General features: G+C 47.5%; 1 protein-coding gene across 4 annotated transcripts in view; it reads right to left on the bottom strand.

The window, feature by feature from the left end:
* IGSF9B (immunoglobulin superfamily member 9B) overlaps positions 1-19,998 on the bottom strand; it is a 94,242-nt gene that overhangs the window by 31,784 nt on the left and 42,460 nt on the right. For all 4 annotated transcript variants that reach the window (XM_044996797.1, XM_044996800.1, XM_044996798.1 and 1 more), the window contains exons 6-10: positions 16,021-16,162; positions 15,543-15,688; positions 10,516-10,658; positions 3,394-3,534; positions 1,932-2,048 (exon numbers count right to left, since the gene is read on the bottom strand). In XM_044996797.1, the coding sequence (XP_044852732.1) occupies positions 1,932-2,048; positions 3,394-3,534; positions 10,516-10,658; positions 15,543-15,688; positions 16,021-16,162 (689 nt within the window). The remainder of the gene's footprint in view (positions 1-1,931; positions 2,049-3,393; positions 3,535-10,515; positions 10,659-15,542; positions 15,689-16,020; positions 16,163-19,998) is intronic.

Raw genomic sequence — 19,998 nt, 5'->3', positions numbered from 1 at the left:
ATAAACAGTGACATTCACACCCATAAACTGAAGTTGTACAAATTGCTTCCAAGTCCTCATTCTCCACAATGTGTGCATAGCTTTTCTGTGGATTGCTTGTGCATAGCTTTGTTGGGATTTACTGGCCTTCTTTGCAATGTTATCTTTCAACACCTGTAAAGGGCTAGATTTTTTGGGGGGAGACCAGGGCGATCACCACCCCAAGTGGCTACCAATGCTGAATCCAAGGCCTTCAGTGGCTTCGCCACAGAAGCCAGGTTTGAGTTGGCAGTTTTCATGAGCCTGTAGTGTGTGTGAGGGCCTTTGGTTTTATGTTTTCTGGTGGAAGTCCAGACTAGTCCTGACTGAAAACACCAGAGGATGACATACCCAGGAATAATCAAGGCAGAAGAAACAGAAAAACACATGGGGCAGAAGGGGAGGTGTTGAAAAGCAGGAAAAATAAAGAAGAGGATTAAAAGACATGAAGGGGAAAGGAAATAAGATGGACAGAAAGACGCAAGTGTTATAGAGCAGTGAGCAAATCACTTAATTTCTCATTTTCTTACCCGTATCCACTGGGGTTTGCACTTGGGCTATTTTGTTATCTTCTGCCTCGAACCCAGAAAAATCAAGGGTTATGCCAGCTGTGCATGGTCTTCCACCGTGAGCCAGCACAGCCTTGCACTGACTGCCCCGACATGACTACTTGTTTGTCGCGGTGGGAGCCTTTCCATCTCCCACTCTTTCTCCTACGCTAGATGTGGCGTAGTGCTTGGGAAATCCCAGCCTTGTGTATCATATATGCAGGGCTGGAGAGCTCCACAAAACAGCAGCAAATATAGAAGAGCGAGCAGTAAAAGGATGAAAGGCCTGGGGCGAAGGTCCTGCAGTAGGGACAAAGGCCTAAGCAGGTCCCACTGGGTTGACGGTTTTTCTATAAGGAGAATGGAGACTTGAGGAAAAGGGCACACTGGGTAGCATGGGGGGGGGGACGACCTGGGAAGCCCACAATGAGTGACTATATTGGACGCCGAGGAATAACTTTTGGTGCTACTGGTAAATAAGAAGCTTGTGTATTTGGGCAGAAGACCCAATCCAGAGGATAGAACTCTCCATCCCTAGCTGCCAGACTGTACAGAAGGGGAAAAGGCTGCCCTTCAGGCCAAAATCCACCAGGCTATCATAGCCGTGGTCACAGAGCCATCCCATGACTTGCCAGTTCAAGAGCCCTGAATTAAAGCAGGATACCGAGACGTCATTATTATGCCAATGCAGGCCACATCACAGGGGCACTCGGGGACACAACTGAGACCAAAGAAAGAATTGGAATGGAAAGAAATACTTGTGCGCCCTCCAGAGGTGTTAAAGTAACAGGCTGATTCCTCACAAAGAAGAACGCGCGTGCAGGAAAATGCCCCAGGCTGCAGAATATACATCCCACGAGGAAACCAAAGCAGCTGCAGAACTGCACTAAAAAAAAGCCTGGTCGCTTCCACCGAGTGAGGGACACTTTCAAAAGTGCAGCCACGGGGGAATCCCTGCCCTACCATTGCCAATGCTCCATCTGCCGATGCAGCCAACACAGCAGTGTCCCAATCTAGCACCCCAGGAGGGTTATTCCATCCTGCAGGTGGCGACCCCAGTAGAAAGGATGGGGAAGCTTCGGTGGGTGTTCCTGAAGTTGATACCAGTGTGGAGAAGCCAGAGGAAGGGCGTGGGGGCTTGCTCAGCTTTGCAGATGCTGCTGTGAAGGTTTCATGATATTAAACACTGTTGTCAGGAGCTGGGTCTCCCCCACCCACCTGCGGGACAGGACAGCAGTGGTGCAGCCCGAAGCGAAGCAGCTGTACCTGCAGTTTGTTCTTACCGGGACAGAGAGTGTGGCTTCTCTGTCTGCAATATTCATCAAAAGCCAAAGGCACTGCAGATTTGTCTGGCAGGCCGGGTACCTTTCTCCAGGCGATGACAGGAAAGGGGTCTCCTGCAGCAGCACAAGGGATCAACAGCTCCCTCCCTGCCTCTTGTCTGTACTCCCAGCCTGGTAGCACCGTGAAATAGGGTGGGTCCTGCAGTGGAGGGAAAAACTCAAGTAACCGTCACCAAACACAATCGGCATGTGTACGCACACAATCGCTCCTTGAAGATCTACTCGCAAATCAAGTCAAGAACCAGTGGGTTTTCATCAGAGCAGAATGATTTAAATCACCTCTTTTTTTTTTAAATTCATTGATTGAAAGTCAGGTTGGGGTTTTGTAAAACGAAGTGAAAACGTGATATTCAGCAATTTAAGCTTACAGCAAGTTCTAAATGCTGGGAAAATTTCTAGAGGAACACTCTGCTGGGTATCGTCTCTGAATTGTACATAACTAAATTATACATAAATAAAAATATTGGAAATTAAGGCCCTGAACTTGCGAACACTTAAGCAGCTATGTAACTAACTTTTTTCTTTATGTTGAAGGTTTACAAATCATTGCCAGTTAAACATCAAAATAAAATGTTAACCATTACAACACCGAGCTTGTCTTTTTGTTTAAAAAAAAGATTATGCAGGAACTTTACTCCCAAGAACAGTCTCGTGGACTTCACTGGGAATATTAATGTGCTTCAAGTTAAGCATGTGCATAAGTGTTTGCAGCATTGAGGGCTAAAATTTTATATTTTTTATAAAATCTTTGAATGGCAAAAATCTTTGCTTCGATGGTAACTTATTTTGACTCACTGTCTTAGCAAAGTTCTTGTGATTTAAAAAACCCACAATCCAAAGTTTTCAAAAATAGGAGCCTAAGCCCATATTTATGCACCTAATGTGGGATTTTCAAAAACATCTAAGTGACTTAGGAGCACAAGTCCCATTGACTTTAAACTATAAACCCTGATGGAGACGTATAACCCACTTCAATCACTGAAGCTTTCTTAACTTGCAAAAGTTCAATATATAGGAAGGTAGTGTTGGTCACAAATCTAGCACAAGCTATTTGCTAATCAATTTTGTGTTTGAGCTTGTGTTTTTCACACAGTGCGACCATTACTGAGGACACACTTATTTTTTTCAGCACACATGAGCACTTGAAGTATGAAACTTTTTTCTACAAAGCGTCTATGTAGAAATCTGAAACTCTACTAACTATTCGAAAGCTAGCTAAAGAAACAAGTACAAACCATCCATTGCAGCAATTAAAGACTGTACAACGGAAAGAACTAGTACATGTAATTTTTTTAAAAATCATTTCAATATAAAAACTTTATTCTTAAAAAAATTATTTTTATCCATCCTGATTTTTATAAAACACATGCATGTGCATCAATCCCCAACACTACCCCAGAGAACTCTTCTTTGGCATGATAATTCCATCATTTAGGAAACTACCAAAAGTTTTCTGATTGCAAGGAATCGAACAGGTATGTTACCTTCAGTACCAGTCGGGCAGGGGGGGACTGGCCCATCGTACCCAGGGCATTATAAGGCACACAGGTATAAGTGCCGAGAGCTTCTTCTGTTACCTCCTCTATTCGGATTGACCCGTCTTCTAGCAGGTTCCAGCCAGAATACTGCAAGGCCAAGAGATGGGAGTTACCATGAGGCCAATAGAAGTTATTGCTATCCATGATCCCCAAACATCCCCTGAATGTTGCCTGCAATGCTTCTGCAAGCTGTCCAAATCTTATTACAAATAAATTTGAGAATGGATTAACGAGTCCCTGTAATTTCTGGACTGGAGATCCTGTGTGTTGTCTGAGACCCTTTGGTCCCTTTTCTGCTCTCATCTTGCAACACCTTCAAATACAGCACAGCTGCTAATGATAGCTCTGTATCACAAATGGGATCCCCCTTTGCAGATCAGTAAAATGAGACTTTCATGGCCAGGAGTTCGAACCTCTGCTCCCTGGTTGCAGAGTTTCTACCACTCTAGGACTTTTTTTCAGCTCCTTGAATTTCTCTCTAGATTATGAAAAACCCACTAAGATGCCAACCAGATGATTAGGATAGTTTCTTCTGGCCCATTTGGACTAGATTAGCATAATGGTCTCCCTTCTGGACTTAATCTATGAATCAACCACATTTCTCCTCGAGTCTGCCACAAAGCCGGGCAACTCAAAGAGCATAAAAACCACCTTTCGGCGCCAATATACAGCAATGGAATATCCAGATCGTGCAAATCGTTCTTCAAAGCATTCCAGAGCTCCTTAACCTCTACAGTTTCCTACCTCTAGGGAGCAGGGGCAAAACTGGTCTCATTAACATACTTAATTTTATTTGCAGTGTGACATCCTCTCTCCAGAGATGGAAAATACCTGTACTGGATCAGGCCCACCAAGGCCATCATCCCAGGCACCAATGAAGGATTGCTGTCTAATTCGCTGGTGAATGTATTTTATTCAATCTAGTTTGTATTGTTCCAAGCAATGGAGGTGCCAGCACTTCTTTCAGGAAGACACTCCAAACCCTAACCAATATCGATCTCGGGAAGTTACTTCCTCCTGACGTTCAGCTTGAGTTTTCTTTCGCTCAATTTCAAGCCATTACTCCCAGTCCTTCCTCCTGGACCACCCTAAACAACATTTCTGCCATTTAAAGATTTGTACCGAGTCACGAAACCCACTCAAAACGTCATTTGAACAAATTCTTTTAATCCTTCCTGAGAGAAGTCATGTTGCTGCTGCTGCCTCTCTGAAATTCTTCCAATGCTCCACACAATTCTGATTCAGCTCCTCAGCAGTGGGGAGAGACACAGAGTTTGAACTTAACATGACAGCTGCTGAAACCAATTTCGTCAACAGTGCTGCAGCCAAAAGCAGATGTGTTTTTTACTAAGCTAACATTTCTCCGGAACATCCCAGGCTCATGCCAGGTGCTTGGTGACAAGTGGCACTGAAATGGTGAATCCCATCATTTTGCTTCTGCCTATTTGCTGCGAACAGGCTATGGCTGAGATTTTTATATATACCTTCCATTATATTTAAGGTAACGTGTCTAAATCCTCTAAACTGTTTTGAAAAAAAAATCTAAGGTAACATATCCAATGTGTGTAAAACACTTAAGATGTTATCTGTAACAACGGTTTTAAAGGGAAAACAGAGTGGCAATGTCACTACCTCCAGGAATTTACAATCTAAAGAGACACTTAGAATCACACACAGAACAAGGGTTATTTTCCTTGAGATTTCATAAACAAAACAAAAAAAAGTCTCTTCTGAACAAAGTGAGGTTTAAATACGGCTTTAAAAAGATGTTTGTAATCATTTTGCAGCTACCAGCTGTGATGGCTAGTTATAATGGATCTATCTGAATGGTATAAATCTATTGCTATAGGGAAAGTCGTTGGCACGGGGCCCTGGTAATGGGGTATGGAATACTTTGCCGTGGGCACTAGTTTAAATACACTACCCAGATCAGTAGTGTTCAGAAGTCAATACTATCAGCAGATGAATTGGTGGGGGTCCCAGTCCATTCTCTTTTGTATCCCCATTAGAGAGAAAAAATAAAGTCATCTGGACAACTGGGCCTTTGTTATTCTCTTTGGAGAGGTCAAAGACTCAATGTGCCAAGAGACTGAACTCCTCTGAGTCCTAGCAATGGACCCAACAACAGGGCACGGTTGAGGCAATATGGGGGAGGCAGGTATTGACAATGTCAGTTCCTGTGCTGCGGACAACAGAGGCTTGTCTCCAAGGCTACTGATCCAGCACCTGCCACCACTCCTTTTTTCTGGTATTGAAATGCATGCAGTGCCCAGGTTAAAGGGGTCAAGAGTTATAGGGGGTTGGACTAGATGACCTCCTGAGGTCCCTTCCAACCCTGAGATTCTATGGAAGGGACCTCGAGAGGTCATCTAGCCCAGTCCTCTGCACTCAAGGCAGGACTATCTAGACCATATCTATCGCACTCAGCCAAACAAACTGAAAGGAGACCTTTCCCCGAAGAATAGTTGGAGCAAGAGTTTATATTCACAACTGGAATTTCTGAATCCTCCAGCTGACAGCAGCCATCTTATGGAACTCACATCTGAGAGGCCCATGCCACGGGAGGCTGATACCAGAGATGACAGGCCATGTTCTAGCTTCGCTGCGATCCCTGGTTTGGTCAGAATAAAAACTTTAAACCTTTAATATTTAAACAAAAACTGTAAATATTGAATGTTTTGTTTAAATATTAAAAGCCGGAAGTCCTTGCTCGTATTGTTATACCAGGATTATAGCAGGAGGGAGACTCTTTAAAAGGGCTTTTAACATCAGCCTCCCATAAAATGCCGAGTCGCCAAGATGGTCACTTTAACAGCAACACTGGCATTAGGTTTGTGAGGTTTAGATACTGCACTGATAGAAGCCATATGAGAACCTAGACCAAAGACTCCATGGTAGGACAAGTTTAACTGGCAGATGAGGTCCAGGTTTTTTTTCCCTGCCTCCTGGTGAGAAAGGTGGATTTACAAAGAGCTGCCCCTGAGCTTGTCAATATTTGAAATAGAAAGCAGGGGGTGGCTGTAAACACTCACAAGGGGTGAGTCTGAGATGGAGGGAGATTATCCATCCCTGCATCCACGTGAGGGCATATTTTTCAGTGGAAGAGGGGTTACTGCTGGAAAGAGCCAAACCATTAAGTCAGATTCCTAATTCACATGCCTTCTAGAAAGCCAGACAAGTTCCTTTCCCCCCACGCCTTTCCTTCATTCTGCTTCTCTTTCTCCAGTTTGCTGGGGTTTCTTCAAGTAAAACACACTTTGTAATTGTTTAAAAGGGTTTTCCTCTGCAGCCTTTGAAACAGACCACACCTCCTCCCCATGTCTCAACTCAGCATGTCTTCCCTCTCTCCCTCACTCTCACTTCTCCCTCCTACTCTACACTATGTCCAGTCTTCTAGGGATGGAGGCTCTAGGGAACATGGGCCTTGATCATCCTCCAGGTGAAGGAGGGCAAGTGGCAGAATGTACATGTAGGAGAGCTGAGAGCCCTGGCACTCAGCACAAATGGCCGAGTTCTCCTTCAGGTTGTGTCTGTCAAAAATAGCATGCGTCTCCCTTTTGCAGTGCATAGTACTGAGATTTGTTCTGGGGCAGGAGGCTGGCACCTTCTGTTTAACTGAGAAGGGAATAAAACAGTGGGAGGAGGTTGGGACATTTAAATAGAAGTGAGAATTGTCTCTAGGAGGTGCTAAATGCCAGCAGCTCAGGGCTCAATCCTGAAAGGTGCTGAGCACTGTGCCCCCGACCCAGCAAAGCACTTGAGCACCTGCTTACTTTTAAAGCCCCACAAGCAGCCCAGTGGGGGAGGCAACCTAGTGACAGTATGTGGAAAAAAAACTCATCTACTCAATGCTTTTTTTGCCTCCGTCTTCACGAACAATGTCAGCTCCCAGATTACTGCACTGGGCAACACAGTATGGGGAGGAGGTGACCAGCCCTCTGTGCAGAAAGAAGTGGTTCAGGACTATTTAGAAAAGCTGGACGAGCACAAGTCCATGGGGCTGGATGCGCTGCATCTGAGGATGCTAAAGGAGTTGGTGAATGTGATTGCAGAGCCATTGGCCATTATCTTTGAAAACTCATGGCGATCGGAGGAGGTCCCGGATGACTGGAAAAAGGCTAATGTAGTGCCCATCTTTAAAAAAAGGGAAGGAGGATCATCCAGGGAACTACAGGCTAGTGAGCCTCACCTCAGTCCCTAGAAAAAAAATATCATGGAGCAAGTCCTCAAGGAATCAATTTTGAAGGACTTCGAGGAGAGGAAAGTGATCAGGAACAGTCAGCATGGATTCATGAAGGGCAAGTCATGCCTGACTAACCTAATTGCCTTCTATGATGTGTTAACTGGCTCTGTGGATATGGGGGAAAGCAGTGAACGTGATATACCTTGACTTTAGCAAAGCTTTTGATACCATCTCCCACAGTATTCTTGACAGCAAGTTAAAGAAGTATGGTCTAGATAATTGGACTATAAGGTGGATAGAAAGCTGGCTAGATCGTCGGATTCAGTGGGTAGTGATCAATGGCTCCATGTCTAGTTGGCAGCCGGTATCAAGCGGAGTGCCCGAAGGGTCGGTTTTGTTCAGTATCTTCATTAATGATCTGGAGGATGGCATGGATTGCACCCTCAGCAAGTTTGCAGATGACACTACGGAGTGATATGCTGTAGGGTAGGGATAGGATACAGAGGGGCCTAGACAAATTACAGGATTGGGCCAAAAGAAATATGATGGGGTTCAACAAGGACAAATGCAGAGTCCTGCACTTAGGATGGAAAAATTCCATGCATTGCTACAGACTAGGGACCGAGTGGCTAGGCAACAGATCTGCAGAAAAGGACCTAGGAGTTACAGTGGATGACAAGCTGGATACGAGTCAACAGTGTGCCCTTGTCGCCAAGACGACTAATGGCATTTTGGGCTGTATAAGTAGGAGCACTGCCAGCAGATCGAGGGACTTCATCATTTCCCTCTATTCAGCATTGGTGAAGCCTCATCTGGAGTACTGTGTCCAGTTTTGGGCCTCACACTACAAGAAGGATGTTGAAAAATTGGGGCTGGATCAATAAGGCGCTGGAGCACATGACTTATGAGGAGAGGCTGAGGGAACTGGAATATAGTCTTCAGAAGAGAAGAATGAGGGGGGATTTGATAGCTGCTTTCAACTACCCAAAAGGGAGTTCCAAAGAGGATGGATCTAGACTGATCTCAGTGGTAGCAGATGACAGAACAAGGAGTAATGGTCTCAAGTTGCAGTGTGGGAGGTTTAGGTTGGATATTAGGAAAAACTTTTTCACTAGGAGGGTGGTGAAACACTGGAATGGGTTACCTAGGGAGGAGGTGGAATCTCCTTCCTTAGAGGTTTTTAAGGCCCGGCTTGACAAAGCCCTGGCTGGGATGATTTAGTTGGGAACTGGTCCTGCTTTGAGCAGGGGGTTGGACTAGATGACCTCCTGAGGTCCCTTCCAACCCTGATATTCTATGATTCTTAAGCCCTTTTCTGGATTGAGCCCTTCATTCTCAACTTTATTTTAAAAATCACCACAAACAAGGGGAATAGGCAATCTGGCCATTTCCAACTCAACAGAAAGTTTTCCACCACAAGAATCCATAACCTTAAGGACACACAAAGGGATACGTCTACACTGCAAAAAAAACACATGCAGAGGCAGCAAATCCCAGAGCCTGGGTTAATGAGTTAGGCCAGTGGTTCCCAACCTTTTTCGTCTGGCGGGTGCCAGATGATGAGCTACCGAGGACCGCGGCCAGCAGACAAAGCATCCGCCAAAATGCCACTGAGAAGCAGCAACATCAAGAGGCGTCGTAATCAAAAATCAGCAGCATTTTGGCAGCGACGCCTCTTGATGACGCTGCTTTTCGGCGGTGACACGTCTTGATGTTGCCACTTTTCGGTGGCATTTGGGCGGATTCTTGTCCACCGGCCAGTACACAGGTGCAGATAGATGCCCCAGCAGGCGCCATGGCGCCTGTGGGCACCGCGTTGGGGACCACTGAGTTAGGCTAACCTACAGGGGTAAAAAATAGAGTTGATGCTCCCTCCACATGTTACAGAGCCCAAGCTGCAGCCCAAGCAAAAACTTCAACACTTATTTTTAGCTCCATAGCATAACCCCCTGCGAAGCTGAGCCAGTTGACCCAGTCCCTGAGACTCGCTGCCATGTTTTTTTTTCTTTTCTTTTGCACAACACAGTCGTACTCTAAGCACATTTGTATGACGGTCCCTAGGGCAAGAACGAACAGGCAGTTCCCTCCCACTGACTTCCACTGCCACACGCTTTTGACACGTCGGCCCCAGATCCCACCAGCATCCCCACCTGACTGGCCCACTCTGAACCAACTGCTACAACCTCTCCCACTGGGTCCCTGTGGTACCCTGGCCTGACCAGCTCCCTGTGCCAACCAACCACCATACAAAGCTGAGAGACGGGGACACAAGGTTGAAGGCCAGCCCAGGCTGTGTCCCCCTCAGTCCTCTCTAGTTCCCCTGCTGCTTCCCTCCTTCCTGTGCTCCCTGAGCCTGCTGCTGAGAGGGGTAGCTCAGTGCCGCTACAGGCAGCCCTCAAAGCACCCTACAGGGGCAGATGGAGGAAACGATCTCTGGTCTCCGGCCCCTGCAGCACAGCAGAGGCAACCGTGGCAGCAGCTTGGGGGGGAGGAGAAAGGGAAAGGAGACATGGAGAGATAATGGCCAACCCCATGTATGCTGGGGCAGGGGGTGTTCAAGGGGAGGCTGGCAGCAGCGGAGGGAGTATTTCATGGGCAGATGGGTTGTTATAATTTTGCCTGTCCTCAAGAGGACTGGTCAGGTTGGTGAGTGGAGGCCGAACTGGGGACTTGTCTGTCCCACTACGGTGGCTGAACCTTCCCTCACAGCTCCAATGACATGCCTGCCTGCCCCGTTAACTCCGGACCCACAGCCGCATGCTGCCAGATCCTTCCCCGTAGTGCCCCATGGCGTCACCGTTTGACACTTCCCCACCACGTTCGAAGTGTCCCCCACTTCTCTTTCCAAAACAGCCCCGTTTGTCTTTGCCCAGACACAACTTTACCTTTTCGAATCGCAGGGGGCGTCCATCTTTATTCCACTTGACGAAGGTGACTGGCGGTTCTGCCTCCACCGGACAGCGGATGTAGCCATGTATCCCAATGGGAACATATAGGATGGGTGGCATGTTCACCACACGGGCGGGATCTGGGGGGAGTAATAGGAAGTTATTTTGAATCACCTTACCCTTCTTTCCCCTCCACGTGAACAAAACTATATGCCGGGGTGGCCTGACCGCTGCTCACTAGCTGCACGCAGCTCTTTTACAGGTCAAGTGCAGCTTGCAGAGCCCCCACGATCCCCCCCATTCTCTGCCTACCAGACCGGGGGGTGAAGCTCAGGGCTTCTGCCCTGCGGCAGGGTGGTGGGGCTAGGGGCTTCTGCCAGAGACGAGTAGTGCCTGCTGAGAGTGGGGGGGCCAAGCAGGGCCAGCAAACCTTGGCAAAAATCTGGGGTGGCATGGGCTCCCCCCTCCCCATGTCTCTGGCTTCTACCCAGCAGAGAGGGAGGTCTCAGGGCTTCAGCCCCAGAGGGCGTGCCTCCCGCAGGGCTGAAGCCCGAAGCCCCAGCAGGTACACCCCAGTTCTCCAACTTTTGAAGATTGTCGTACGCGGCTCAGAGGGTCGGTAATTTTGGCCACCCCGCTATATGTTCTTGTCACTGTACCCTGGTTTGGAAGGGTCAACGCCATTGTTATAATGGAGTGCAAAGCCTAAACACTAACTCTGCCGCATCCATTACCCTCTGGCCCTGGAAGACCATTATCCTTATAGTCCCATTATCCTCTTCGAATCCATTAAAAATATTTAGAATGTCTATCGAGCCTTACGTACGCCAAGCATTTCACTTTGACCTCCCTACCCTAAGCTGCAGGCCCATGTACAATTACCGTTAAAAGAAAAATATACATGCAACATAATTACAAGTGTCTGCCCAGCACTATTAAAACACTCCCTCTCCTGCAAAATCTAAGCTCCTTCTCACTCAACCTCAACCACTCAGGCTCTGCAACTCGGTACACTGTTGGATCGAGGAAGCCCTACCATCAAGGGTACTCCCCTGAGAACACAGGAAGCTGAACACACACAGGGCATAGCAGCAGCGTGGGTAGTCCAGCTAGGGGCGGCATGCAAAGGAAACAAAAACAGAACAAAGACAACCCAGGGTTATGCCCTGTTTTGCTTCTTCGTGTCAAATCACAGCAACAATTAATTCAAAGCCAACAGCTAACTAGTGACTCCAATGTTTTTAACAGAGGTGGTGAGCCAAGCTGGGAGCCGCAGGTCGTCAGATCCCCCATCTCTGCCCACCATGCTGAAGGGATAGGTACTTACACCATTCATTCCACAGAGCCACACAAACCATGCTACTTGGAAACAGCTAGTGAAGGAAATACACAAGAGCTGAAAGAGAGAGTAAAGAGAGCCCATTGCTGTGACCCACTGGGGAAGGAGGAGAAAACAGGGAACAGCCAAGAAGCCCCTATTTGAGGGGGAAGATTGGAGAGCTCCTACATTGAAAGCACCTGGAAGGAAAAGGTGTTCCCGTTGAAAAGATGAGATAGCAAAGGGCACACATGTCCTTCCCCAATGTCAAATTACCATCCCCAGGTGCTACCTAGCTCCGTATAACTCCCACCCACAGTATCTGCATATAAAATGAAATCCCCCCCTCCCTTCTCCTTTTGCTGGTCTAGCAACCCCATCACCTGCTTAGTTTCCAGTTCCCCAAACATTATATAGAGAGGAAAAAAGTGTTCGAAGGTGTCAGTAATTCCCCAAGACAAGCACAGAGTGAGGGGACGACCCTGCCATTGTCAAGAAGGAAGGGGGGAGGGATAGCTCAGCGGTTTGAGCCTTGGCCTGCTAAACCCAGGGTGGTGAGTTCAATGCTTGAGGGGGCCACCTAGGGATCTGGGGCAAAATCAGTACTTGGTCCTGCTAGTGAAGGCAGGGGGCTGGACTTTGGAGTCCCTTCCAGCTCTAGGAGATGGGTATAGCTCCATTATTATATATTATACTACAAGACTGATGGGAACATGACAAGTCAACAGGGAAGAATGAATCCTTTTTAGTTGGGATTTGGGGTGGAGGTTGTTTCCTTCCCTCCCCACCTCCAGATTTGATGGCCGGCCAATAGGGGAAAAAACAAAAACAAGAAAACTGCAGCGATATTAAAGGCTGGAAACTAAATTATTAAAATCCATACAAGAATCTCACATTATTGCTTTCTGGCTGTGTCCTGGGGCCATTCAGCACTGATATTTGCAGGAATCCGGGTGCACATATGTGGAGCAGGGGAATATGGGACTGCTGAAGGTGTTTTTATTCCACAGGCTCACTGTCTGACATTTTTAACCCTAATCACTCTCTCCAAACTGCTAATATCCAGCCGGGAGCTACCAAGGTCACGTGATTGTGGTAGTGGCATCGTAACCCAGATTGGAAAGTAGTTTATCATATGCAACTTGCTTTATCCCTCCTTAGTTTAACATCATGTCTTAGGAAATGTAATCAACAAGACTGGACAGCTCAAGGGATCAGTAATGGCCTACAGAGCCTTTCACTTCTAGGTCACTGGCTGAAATCCAGCCTAGTTCAGTAACCACCAAAAGCTGTACCATCTGATGGTGGCTTGTGCGAAACAAGTTGGTGGTTTCAGTCTAAAGTCTAACAGAGAAGTGTCATCACAATAATTGCCCACCCACTCCTCTTGTTGAGGAATCTTAGCAGAGAGGCCAAGGACTTAATGGGCCCTGGAGACCAAATTCCCCACCTACTCTCACCACCAGTCTTAAAGTTGATCCTTCCAGACGAGAGATGAAGCTCCCTGACTCAACAGCCTATGGGAAGTTTGTGCTAACACTGCCCCAGCACTGCTAGGTAAGGAGGGAGAGAGGACTGCATTCTCCAAGGCTGCCAATCTGGCACCTGTCACCAGTGCTAAATTTACTTCCAAAAAGTAGTTCTCTTTTAATGGAAGAAAGTTGACCCGTGTGAAAATGAGGCACTCTTGCACACAGAGCATTAGCAAAGATCCCAGAACAAGGATAAAAGCAGGTGTTTATTCTAACCAAGGAACTGAATTATTGCAAAGGGACACCGAGCTTTAAATGACAAAGTATAAGAATCCCTCTCTGCATCTCCAGGACCCAGGTGAAAGAAAAACATGTGCAAACCCCATCTTTGTATGCCTACTCTCCATGGTGGTTTCTGATGGTTATGAGCCCTGAAGTGAGCTTTGGGTCAGTGGCAGGATAGATTTGATGTTGTGAAGCAATATACCCTCCCAAAAGCGGAGGTCTGCCCAGATGCCTCTGTAAGCAGTCCCTAAACTTGCCTCCTTTTGAATAGGGCACTTCCTGGGGACAGTTCTCTGGCTTTGAACTTTGCTTCTCTGTGAGTTCATATAAGAGAAGGAACTGGCTTCTTAGGTCTCCCAGCTCCTTAATGTACGTTTATTAATGATCTATCCATAGCCTGAGTCTATTGGCCTTCAAGAGGAAGCTTAAGACCAATTGGTTTGTTCAGACTTTTGCCTCCCCTTATAAAATCAAATGCTACAGTCTTCTATAGTAACAGGCCAAATCACCACAACAGAACCTAGCTCTTCTATAGCACTTTTCATCAGTGCATCTGAAAACAGTTCATACGGAAGGTTTACTGATGGGGAAAAATGAGGCACAGAGAGGTGAACTGACTTGCCCAAGGACACCCAGCATGCTAGGGAATAGCAACCACATCACTTGAGTGCCAGGCCAGTGCTCCATCTACTAGGCTAGACTGCCTCCAACATCACTCTTGTAAGCAACAGCCATTTGGACCCTTACCACAGAACGCTGTAGGAGGGGAGGCATGTTGAATGTGAAGACACTGGGAGAAACATTCCTTTCAGAGTCTGGTCTCTCTTCAATTTATTTAGATCAGTTACTGCTTTGTATTTCATGTTTCCAGGATGCCAACACACCCGGAAGACAAGGCAGCATTAACAGGTTTTTATAATTATGCATCAAAATATAACCACACACTTGATATGATGTGTCACGGCCCAACTTCCCCCACAGAACAAGACGGAATACAACTGATAATCAAGACGCTATTATTAGCATTCACAGCCATCAGCTGTCAAGTCCGATACTCTGGCTGGCGGTTGAAAGGCTGGAGAGATTGGAACCAATAGTCATCTTTGCACCTAGACACATTAAAAAGGAGCGCAATCCCATCCATCTGTTTTAGGCATTTCAGTAACGCCCTTCACCGTCATATCTGACACCAGTAAATTACATCTACATAGCACTGCCCAGGACAGACAGACAGTGGTTCTATATACTCTCTCTCCCATATAGCAACGTCCCAGATCACAGCTAGACTGCACAGGGTGCAGTCATTTATGCCAGCACAGAGTGAGTGCAATCTCTAACTTTCTGATCTAGCACTATTTTATCCTCACTTTGCAGCGGGGTACGTGCCGGGACAAGATGCAGGACAGTGGTGAATCAAGGCCCGAGGACGCTGCATGGAAGGTTTGGGGTATTTTGTATGTGAGCGTATGCTAGCATTTCCTTGCCTTTGGTTCTGGCGGAAAAACTCTGGAATAAAGATAGGTCAAACGTTATGCTTCAGGGCAGGGCATCCTACCCATGCTGCAAGGCATCAAGCTGTTAGCTGGGAGTAGGGTATTCATCTTCCTCTGAAATATCAGCTACTGACAGCATGCTGTACTTGATGCATCAACTGTCTGATTCATTATGGCAAATGCCAGGTACCATTGCATTAAACAAAGTAATGAACCCACACACTCCGCCAGCCAGCCTAGTCTCATCAGACCCAATAATCTACTGTGATTTTATTCCCTCCACCTCACTCCATATGTTGCCGTCATGTCACAGTAACCCTAAAAGTTACACTGAGATAGCACAAGGAATGCTTCTAGGCAGGATTACAACAATGACATTATCTAAGCCATCTTCTTCCCATAGCAGAAATGGCCCGTAGATCCCTCAGGCCTCCCTGCCCCACCATCTCCACTCACACTGCACTGTCAGGTAGGCGGAGGCTGACGGTGAGCGGCCAAGGCTGTTGCTAGGAATGCAAGTGTATTTCCCAGCATCGTCTGATTTGACACGGAAGATGATCAGCGTCCCATCAATCAGGATCCGGACCCTCAGTTTCAGGTCACTGCAGGGGGTGAGAGAACAGAAGGGAAAAGGTGGGCAAAAGGGCGGGGAGAGAACTGGAGTGAGGAGTCAGTACCGAGTTCCCCTCATACAGAGAGGGGAGCGGCTCTCGGAGCAGGCCGCAGGGAGCTGTCAGGGAAACCCCAAGGGCAGCAGTGCAATGCCTGGATGGGTGCACTGGCCCATGGTGGGGGCAGAGGTGCATTGCTGGGAGAGTATCCCGATTCCCTGGGGAACAGCAGACCCCTTCCTTTACTGAGAGACAGAGAGAATGGCTCTGCGACAAGAGGCGCTCCTCCCAGCATGGACCGAGGGGCCAAGAGCCGAGCTTACTTCTTGAAGTAGACGTTCTCCTCCTCCCAGTACCAGGTGTAGGTCATGTTCCCTGGATACGCCTCGGCCTGGCAGGTGAACAGGGCATCCTGGGAGATGTTGACGGTGATGTTCTCTGGAGGGGAAACGATGAAGGGGGGTCCTGAGGGAGAGCACAAGAAAACCAGTTACCTCAGCCGCCAAAAAGCTCTGGCCACGAACAGCCTCTCAGGGAAGAGGCAGCATCTCTCCCCTTAGCACATAAGGTCCAGACACCTGTAAGCACCTCTGTGTATTCAACTGGCCTGACTCCCACAAGACGGGCCTTCAACCCAGAGCCTCTGCCAAAACATAACTAGATTAGGGATAAAGCTCTTCACACTAGGGCAATTCTGATGAGCCAAGGCCCTCTGGAAGAGAGGGATTAATGGGTGCCCAGCAGTACCCTAGGAGAGGGCTCTGTCCCTTTAAGGCACGCAGGGAGTGCTGTAAGAGGATCATGCAGACGCAGCAAAAAGGGGGGTAGCGGGGACCGGAACAGGGTTAGACTCCAGAGCAGCAGAAGCTCTGACCTTGGTCTAGATGAGAGGACAGAGCTTCCAGCTAGCTAGTCTCCGGTGTCTCCCCCCAAACTCCCCCACCCCCAAAGGGCAGTTTTAATCAGTGCCGCGGGGAGAGCTCAGCGCATGAAACAGACGCTCAATATTCAGTCTCTGAGATCCCCCTCGGCAGGGAAGAGGGGAAGGAACGGAAGTGGGGAGGGGATGGGGAGGGCAGCAGGGAATACAGACAGCTTAACAAAGCACGCTCTGCCAATGTCATCCAGGCTGGCACCCATCCTGCTGCTGTCGCCAGGCCAACCACACTAACACAACATGCACTGCACCCTCTGTTAACCTCTCTATTCACTGAGTTCACTCCCGAGCTGCCTCCTCTCCTTCAACCTCTTTCCAGGAACCAGCACAGTGGTTTCTAATACCACCTGTGATGAGAGATGGTTACTCAGTAGCAAGGTCCAGGAATCAGGGCTATGGTAGCACATGCTTTTCTAGTGCTTAAAGCAAGGAGGACTGGGAGTTTAAATTCATTTCCAGCTTTGCCACTGGCTTCCTAGTTGACCTTTGGCAAGTCACTTCATCTCAGATTCCTTCCTCCACCCCTGTCTGTCTATGCTGGAAGAAAACAAAACATAACCAGATACACAGCCCGTCCCGGTCTATGATAGTTAACACATTTCCTAACAGGAGGCATTTGCCCAGCGTAGACATGGCCTGAGGTTAAACACAGGCGTGCAGCAGCAACCTGCCTGGAACACTATGTGGAGTAGTTAGTTAATGTCTGCAAAGCGCTTTGAAGATGGGAAATAGCATACAAGTACAGAGCATTATTAAGTGCTTCAATAGGTGCGAAATGCTAAGCTCCCTTATCTTGCAGCAGAAATTGACCAAATAAAAGATTTATACAGAGAGAGGAAGCAGGCCTGCAATGAGGACGAGACCCAGCAGGTGTCATTTTTATTCTGCACAGCATTTTCTGGTGTTTTGCAAGTCTTCCCACACTTCTTTTAAAAAAAAAAAACCATCAGAGCCTCTCTGTTAATCGGGACAGCTGCTTAATCAAAGAGACAGGCCCTCCACTGGGGTGCTCCAATTAAGCCGATTTTGCTGTAGTATAAATGGGATGCAGAACCATTAGGTGCTAACACAGCAGATGTATGCCCCGCATGCGCACGCATTCACACACACAAAGTCTGAAAGGGGCTCTGAGCTCCGGGCTCCTCCGGGGTGACCCGGTTATTAATAAAAAGGGGTGTGGACTCATCAGAGAAGTGATTACTGTAGAGTCCCACAATGCCACATCCCCCACAGACCAGGGATTCGCAGACTGAAACGGGCTCGCAAACATTTTCATCCTGTGGCTCACAGCTTAAGGGAGATTGTCTAGTGGATGTCTGAGCCGTGACTTTACGTGGGAGTGGTTCATCTCCCTCCCCGGCGATCACGTGGCATCCCTGGGGCAATTGCTTCTGGAAACAAAGTATTTATGTATCTTTAGCTTCTTCTAATGCAATTTTAACAGCTGCGAATGAGAAGCCAGCACGTGACCAGCTAACTCAGCACAGACCTCCAGCAAGTGCTCCATAGACCACAGTATCAGCAGAATTAATCCAGACAGCAGCACTTGGAAGCCTGACTGACCTAATATAACAAGTTTTCAAGGGAAAGCAGGGGGCACTGCCTGCTTCCCCATAAACAATGGGGTTTTAGATGCTTTAGGGTACAATTAGAGCTATTTCACACTTCCCCTAAAAAAAATAACTCCCCCCATAAATAAAACCAAATGACAGATGATGAAGAGCTGCAGGTGTGTCATGCAGTTTCTGGACAGGTTGCGAGTTGCCACCAAAACAAGTATTTGTGGGACAGTCCTGATGTGGACACCATCAAACCTGGTAGAGTCAGTTTTGTATCATGTTGACTACGGTTCTTAGGACATTCCTATCACCACCTCCTCCACCACATAGCATTTCTCAGCCATAGGCCTGAAAGCAGTTTAGAAAAGCAGGCAAGTATCGTTATCCCCATTATATAAGCAGGGAAACTGAGGCACAGGGAGGTGCTGTGACTTTCCCCAAGATCACATAGGGTGTCAGTGATAGAACCAGAACCACAGTCTCCTGGTGTTCAGCCTGGCACCTTATGCACTTCAACACACCACCTCCCAAAAGGAGTTTGGGGCAGATGAATGTCACGCTGTGCCACGGAACAGCCCTCTCTAAGCACAGTATAGTTCAGAGGACATCTGCTGAGCAAAGGGAGGGAAGACGCGGGTATACGCAGCCTCAGACAAATCAGCATGAGATATGTCTCTCTAGGCCCAGGACAGGTCCTGCTATCACTAGACTCTTGCGTCTATTGTAGTGAGGGCTGATGCAGCCTCCTTCGCATTCCTCGCTTTGGTCAGTTGAGCTGGCAGCCTGTAATGTTATTTAAACATCTGGGGTTTAGGCTTATTTTCCTTGCTTATTTATTGATGGTATTTTTAATGGATGGCTGGGAGGAGGCCACGTCTCTCTTGCAAGAGGCTGCACAGGCAGGAAAACGGGCCAGGTCAGTCCCTACACCAGAGCTGCATACTCCCCTCACAGCCCTTTAGCAGGAGACGCTGCATAAGCTTCTCACTCAATACACCAGGCTGTACATCACATGCCTTATTTTATACAGGCCTAGACAGCAGAGAAGGGGCCATCATTTATCATGTGTATGTACTGCACCCAGCACAATGAGGCCCAAGCTGTCTGAGGAATACAAATGTTTAATATAGTGGACTGCATAGGATGATAAATAAATAAATAATACTGCCTAAGCTCTTTTATAGCACTTTTCCCCAGTAGAGCTCAAAACATTTGGCATTTCCATGGAGCTTTAAGCTTAGGATCTCTAAGCACTTTATGAACATTAACTCATTAAGTTTCACATCCCTGATGTGAGGTAAAAACTCCCAGTTTCATAGATAGCGAAGCTGAGAGAGTGACTCGCACTTGTTAGTAACAGAACCTGGAATAAAACCCAGAAGTCCTGACTCCCAATCCCCCGCTCTAACCACTAGCTCATGCCGCTGCACGTTGGATCACATGGAATACCCCTAAAAGACTGATGCAAAGCCAAGAACAAAACCCTGCTTTCCTACTGGCTGCTATATTTGTCTTCAGCCTCTAGAAAAAAAAATGTTGTATGCTGCCACCAGAATCTCTATCTGTATCAGCAACAGGCAGCTGAACGCAATCATTTTTCCCCACAGCATATACGAGCAATGCTGATGGATGGGCTTTCCCTGGCAGCATGTGACTGGCTGGTTTAAACTCCCATCATCCCTGTAGCCAGTCAGTAACTGACAAGGCTCTCGAGTGCTAATTCTAAGGGCTCTCCATTCTCTGCCCAGCTTTCCGGAGCTGCTCTCATTGCAAGGCTAAGCGTGCCTGAAGCACAGGGCTTGGAA

The sequence above is a fragment of the Mauremys mutica genome, chromosome 22, assembly GCF_020497125.1.
Source record: "Mauremys mutica isolate MM-2020 ecotype Southern chromosome 22, ASM2049712v1, whole genome shotgun sequence".
In the NCBI taxonomy this organism is placed as follows: domain Eukaryota; kingdom Metazoa; phylum Chordata; order Testudines; family Geoemydidae; genus Mauremys; species Mauremys mutica.
This window is presented reverse-complemented; position numbering and strand designations above follow the sequence as displayed.